General features: G+C 38.3%; 1 protein-coding gene across 1 annotated transcript; it reads right to left on the bottom strand.

Annotated features, from left to right (window-relative positions):
* Positions 1–202: 202 nt before the first annotated feature.
* LOC132564013 (proline-rich transmembrane protein 1-like) lies at positions 203–4349 on the bottom strand. Its single transcript, XM_060228764.1, has 6 exons — positions 4305–4349; positions 3245–3307; positions 2860–2907; positions 2364–2431; positions 970–1068; positions 203–784 (listed from the first exon to the last, which is right to left on the bottom strand). Exons 1-6 carry the CDS (start codon positions 4315–4317, stop codon positions 626–628), a joined length of 450 nt encoding a protein of 149 aa, XP_060084747.1. The 5' UTR covers positions 4318–4349; the 3' UTR covers positions 203–625.
* Between the last annotated feature and the right edge of the window lie 2672 nt (positions 4350–7021).

The following is a 7021-nucleotide window of genomic DNA, read 5'->3' as shown; positions in this document are numbered from 1 at the left end:
AGAAACAAAGTTTATTTATGATGCAGCATAACTATACGTGAAAGACGCTTGATACAAATTTGTACATATCACAGACTGTGCACTTGATGACAATTCTACAATGATACACGTTTCCAACTGTCTAGATATTTACAGATAACACCACATCTAATGACAAACATAACTAATATCGACAAAATTCGGTCCATGTGGTTCAAATTCACGAGGAGTTAAAATTAATTTTGTTGTTTAACCCTCTACAAGTTATCTGCTCCTGATAGAGCCGGAAACACAAACTGTATTACTGGACTCCATGTTGATGATGAATCAAAGGGAGATAATATCTACAGTAGATATTGATAAGAATAAAAGTAATCAAGTATATAAATGTCTATTATAAATATAGATATGTTTTTGTTGTAAATATAAAACTGTAGTTGATTGTTTATATTAGACGTTACAGACCAGCCGGTTTTCCTTGTGTAACATATTATGGTCTAATTTGTCCTTCGATTGACCTGGCAGTATAAGAAACATGCCTTTCAGAAGATAAGATATGGATGAAAGATGACCACTTTACATCTAGATATATATATATATACCATTTGTACAAACGTTGGAAAGTTTGGAGATACATCTAGCGACATCAGTAGTATACGGATTGAGATGCGATACTCGTGTACAGAATGACAAGAGTCAGGATGATGACAAAACCGATTGCAAAATTGACGATGTTGACAATCTTCGCTACATTTGATGATCGTTGTGCTGATGAAATATCTCCACGGGCAACAGCAGATTGAACCTGAAAATAGATTACTTTGACGTAACGAAACAGCCCCACAGAAGTCAAAACCAAAATAGATGTACATGAAGACTTACATTAAATTTAAACAAGTTCTGTCAGTAAGTGTCCTGTTGCGTAACAACGGACATGGAACAACAGCATATAAATGTGGAAAAATCCCGAGGTGTTCCGTCTTTACTTACGTTATACGAGGCTACAATTGCACCGATACCTAGAGGCCAGAGACAAAACAGGCATCCGATGACGGAAGCGATCATATAGGAAGCTGGGGCAGGCTGTGTCTGAAATTTTAAAAAAAATACAGATATATATATATAACAATAGCTAAAACAAGGGAGTAGTGTCCTGATTAATGAACATTAATTCAATTATTAAACCTATACTCCGAGGACCAATACCTTATAAACATCAGAACTTGCGACGCAGTTTTTAAATATTTTACAGTAAAATGATTCATAGGAAAACTGTTAGATACGTAGCCTGGTTGGTTGTCATTTTTTTCAAATAAAGGTAAGTTACAAGAAGTCATTGTGAGATCGGTTCTTTTTAATTTGGTTGTCCGAGATTTACTTACGTCTGTTCAAGTAGGGCCGATTGTGTCTAACTTACCTAAGATCTGGAAGGTTTTCACAGAGAATATAAGGGTAACTTACGGAACCATGGGCACACTTCCTGTCTAAGTAACTGACGGAACCGTGAGCACACTTCCTGCCTAAGTAACTGACGGAACCGTGAGCACACTTCCTGTCCGGGTAACTTACGGAACCTTGGACACACTTCCTGCCTAAGTAACTGACGGAACCGTGAGCACACTTCCTGTCCGGGTAACTTACGGACTTTGGGCACACTTCCTGCCTGGGTAACTTACGGAACTTAGGGAACACTTCCTGTCCGGGTAACTTACGGAACTTTGGGCACACTTCCTGCCTGGGTAACTTACGGAACCTTGGGCACACTTCCTGCCTAAGGGCACACTTCCTGCCTAAGTAACTTACGGAACCTTGGGCACACTTCCTGTCTAAGTAACTTACGGAACCTTGGGCACACTTCCTGTCTAAGTAACTGACGGAACCGTGAGCACACTTCCTGTCCGGGTAACTTACGGAACCTTGGGCACACTTCCTGTCTAAGTAACTTACGGAACCTTGGGCACACTTCCTGCCTAAGTAACTTACGGAACCTTGGGCACACTTCCTGTCTAAGTAACTTACCTTTTGGAGCACACTTCCTGCCGGGTAACTTACGGAACCTTAGACACACTTCCTGGACGGAACCGTGAGCACACTTCCTGTCCGGGTAACTTACGGACTTTGGGCACACTTCCTGCCTGGGGAACACACTTCCTGCTTGGGTAACTTACGGAACCTTGGGTACACTTCCTGTCTGGGTAACTTACGGAACCTTGGGCACACTTCCTGCTTGGGTAACTTACGGAACCTTGGGTACACTTCCTGTCTGGGCAACTTACGGCACCTTGGGTAAACTTCCTTTCTGGGTAACTTGCGGAACTTTGGGCACACTTCCTGCTTGAGTAACTATCAAAGGCTTGGGCACACTTCTTGATTTGTTAACTTACCGGCCCCATTGGCGCAATTCCTGGTTGGGTAACAACGACGGTTGCAGGAGGGTATCCATACTGGACTCCTGTTTACAAAATCATTTACATAATCATTATCAAGACGAATGTGATTTCATGTTTATCGGAGACACTGGACTGTTGTTTGTCGTGACAAAGATCAGTATTACGTACTGGGCTGTTGTGTGACATAACAAATGATTTGTATGATGTACAGGGCTGTTATGACATCATAGAAAATTTGTATTGTGTTCAATGGCGATTGTGTGACGTGTCAGAAAATTAATATTGCGCACATAACATTTGTTGGACGTGACAGATAAATATTATAAACCTGTGTTGTGTAACGTGACAGAAGATGTGTATTTACGTACTTGGCTGTCGTGTGATGTAAAAGAAGATGTGTAACAATTACTGGCTGTTATTTGACGTGACAGAAAATGTATCTTACGTTCTACGCTATCGTATGACGTGGCAGAAAACGTGCACTACATACCAGGCTGTTGTGGAGCAATTTGACCAGGATATTGAGGTTTTACATGCCCTGAAATAAATTGAAATGACGTTTTTATTTAAGGCCAGTAAAGATATTCTTAAAGCTTGATATGCAAATTACTGCATGACATCCTATTTTTATTAAAACGTATGTCTAAATCGCAGTAAATACAATGTTATTACCAAATGTTGGCTGTCCTCCCGTGGGCAGCTGGCCTCTTAGGTAAGCCGGTAATGTATACGGAGCGGCAGGTCTCAAACAAAACAATTCTCACACATAAACGTAACTTCTCTGTATGTTAGAACGCGGGTTAATCTGATTACGTCTATTTACGTAAAATAACAACTTATTTCACCTGCCTTATTGCCTTAACAGAACGACGTACCTGTTTGTGGCGGTGCGGGTGGTAAACTAGCATTCCCGGATGTAGTTGGATAACCAGCAGGAGCTGGATACATAAAGAAAGATGACAATTATCTGTTAAGGATACGCTCAAGTCTTGAATATTAAAACCAAATAAATATCACATATGCAAATACATATATATATAAACAATAGCTGTTACTAAATACACTGGTTTATCTGTGATATCACCACAGACAACCTGTGGAATTCTTGAAAATACGTGAAATACATGAAATGTTCGCAGTGAAGAGGATCGCACACATATCAAAAGGCCTACAACAAAAGGAATATTATTTATGACAAGAATTAACATCAGGACAGTTTGAGTCACCTGTTCCCTTCTTTCGTGACTCGTTGGAAGTCTTTTGTCCTTTGTGAACCAATATTCTCCTCATTTTTCTGTTGTTTCATTTAAATTCGAACCACTCGTCACATTTATGAATGATTAACTCATAAGTTAGTGACTTGTGACCTTGCTATGTGACTCGTTTGCTTTTTTCAGTCACGCCAATGAGTAACATACTCAGTATGTGACATATTCGCCTTTCTTACTTTCGTCGATACTAATGTGTAGAACCGTATTCCGGAACGTTATACTTACATACGAGTGTCGTTGCTCATCTTACTAAATGCTATGGTTTCCCGTTAAACAGCTTGTATTAAGATTATCAGTAGTCCTTGTAAAATTCTTTCCACTCATCATAAAGGCGTTTACAATTCAAGAAAGGCATATTCTTTACACTCAGTATTTTTTTCTCTTTGGTTTTTATCATTTTTTTTCTCTGAACTTTATCTTTCTCTTTCAGCTAGTTTTCGATGCTGTGTTACATGTTAAGCCTTTCTTCTAAACTATTACGTTTTCCGTTTTCGGCTCTCGAGAAAAGAGACGGGATACATTTTCCATCTATTACAAATCACGTATCTAAACACCACAGATTCTAAATCTTAGCTCCTCTGTTTACTAGTACTTGTCAACTATTAATGATTTGTGTTCAGCAGTCGACTGACTTCCACTTTAAAAAATTCGTGATAAATCTTACCTGTTTGAGCCATTTTTATCGAAGATAAGTAAATCCTTGGCAAGCCAATTACTATCTGATTGTTTGTTAAATCCCTAAAACCAAGCCTACAGAACGTTTTAATGACGTAAACCCTTTATGACGTTAATAAATATACATCGGAAGTTGTTTGGATAGTAAGGTCAAGCTAGGCCATCCTGTTGTTGTCGCTTCCGAACGGGGATCGCCTGTCCATGTGTTATGGAGAACACTGTATACCCTCTAAAATGTGTATAATGTCCGTTTTATCAATCACTCGTTTAAGGGAGTGTTCTTAATATTAGATGTCCGTTTTTAAAACTTTTACGATATTTTTTCTATTTTGTTTCATTTGAGATCATTAAAAATAATGAAACAATTAAATCGTTGAATGTTTGAAATGTGAAATTTAATCTTAACATCAATCTTTTAATTCTCACGTGGTTTCCAGTCCCTAGTACTTCAGTGTATCTCTTACGCGTGCGAAATTCTTTTTCTCATCAAAAAAAAAAAAGTGGTATGACATAGTATTTCTATACGGAACTCTCCTCTCAATTCACTTGAATGGATTATTAGTAAGACAGAAATAATACATGACCGATGCTTTTAGGTACGAGATTTGCGTAATTTAAACATTTCCGTTTGAGAAATCCTGCCAGATCTCTTGATTACGCATTTTCAGAGCAAAAGGAAATACAGCTGAATGTAGATGCGGCAACCCATGTGAAGACTTTCATTACTATTTTTGTGTTTGTCCCCCTATACATTTATAATCGAAATCTATTAATAAGACCGTTACAACCTCTGTTTGAGAATTTAATTAGATTTACTCATATAGGGCGATCAGAAATTAAGCAAAGATGATGACATTTCTTAATTGCAAAAAAAGTAAAATAGGGATGTGATGGAATGTGACTCTCTCTCTCTCTCTCTCTCTCTCTCTCTCTCTCTCTCTCTCTCTCTCTCTCTCTCTCTCTCTCTCTCTCTCTCTCTCTCTCTCTCTCTCTCTCTCTCTCTCTCTCTCTCTCCTTATTTTCGCCTGTAAAATAACCAATTCGTAAACGTCATTTATACTTTCCTCTTTTCTTCTTTCTTATTGTAGGTGTCACCCCTACTTCTGAAATTCAAAAACAAAGTGTAGTCTTGCACGTGATACTTTCAACAATTAAAGCACACCATGAAATAAACACCGTCGTATGTTACGGCGTTAAGCTAATCTACTGGATACAGCCCTGGATACAGCCGTGGACACAACGTTAAGCTAATCTACTGGATACAGTCCTGGACACGACGTTAAGCTAATCTACTGGATACAGCCCTGGATACAGCCTTGGACACAACGTTAAGCTAATCTACTGGACACAACCCTGGACACGACGTTTACATCAGCCCGGAGGCAGGCACATACGTCTTTACATGGACATCAATTTGTGGTGGTCACCAATATTTACATATTGTCTTTATGGTGAATGGATTGAATATGGGATCATCATGGACAGAAGCTGCTGGAGTTTTTCGTCAAACTACCGCTGTTGTTGTCACCACCCTGAATCAGGGAGATCGTGTCTACATCTGTACGAGAAGCACAAATGGACACCGGACAGTAATCAGTAATACCAGGTTTGGAGAATCAAGATTCCCAGACTGGATACTTGACTGAAAACAACATCTGTTATGATTTAGTCTCTAAACAGAAATAAAATAACTAAATTCCACGTTTAATCAACATTTACCGTAAGTATCTTCTCATTTAGTAATAATACATTGTCAGCTGGTCCGACCACCGTTGTTATAGCAACAGGTAATTACACTAGCACTATATATAAAATATTGTTTTTTTATGTATATCACACATTTCACGTCAGCGATTCTGATCTAAAAAAAAGTCGCCTTGACCTTCTTTAAAACCATAACACGACAACACCATATGATCTAAGCCTGTGTATTTTGGATAATTTTGTAGGAGAATGAACCTGGTGTGTTTGTGGTCCGTCTGTTTCCTACTTGGGTGGGTTTTTATATACAAACCTTCTCCGCCTCGGATAGCCACATCATACCTCGTATATAAATCACACGTTATCAAGCACAAGTTTCTCTTATCAGTGAAACAGTGTCAAACAAAGGTTTTATAAAGACTACTTTAATAGCGTACCCATGATCACCTTCCTTTGATAAAGGTAAACAGTCTAAGATACGCTGTACTTAGTGGCTGTAGTATATCGACACGTGATAAACGAGAGAAATAAAGAGCTTAGTTTTTGTATTTGTAACCCTGCGTAGTGTTTCAATATTGACAGATGAGTATTACCACAAATCATCTCAGTTCATTGTAATACATAAAAATATCAAACATTGATGCGTTGTAAAACATAATATGTAAATTATATAACTTCACCAATGATCTACTTTACCTGAGTAAAGGTCGTAATACACTGCATGTCATCATAATCAAGGTTTTAGCGACTCTTGTTACTACAACATCAAATATGAATGATGAATTGGTTGAGGTGTCCACTTTGTGATGTCACTAAATATGAAAGTTTTTTTTCTTTTCAATGTATGTATGTATGTGTGTGTGAGGGTGTGTGTGTATGTGTGTGTGTGAGTGTGTGTATGTATGTGTATGTATGTGTGTTTGTGTGTGTGTGGGGTATGTTTGTATGACTATGTGTGTGTTTGTGTGTGTGTGTATGTATGTATGTATGTATGTATGTATGTAT

This window comes from Ylistrum balloti, unplaced genomic scaffold (assembly GCF_031769215.1).
Source record: "Ylistrum balloti isolate Yb309-2 unplaced genomic scaffold, AGI_CSIRO_Ybal_v1 Utg371978, whole genome shotgun sequence".
Lineage (NCBI taxonomy): Eukaryota > Metazoa > Mollusca > Bivalvia > Pectinida > Pectinidae > Ylistrum > Ylistrum balloti.
The sequence above is the reverse complement of the archived record's forward strand: the minus strand, read 5'-3'. Positions and strand labels throughout refer to the sequence as shown.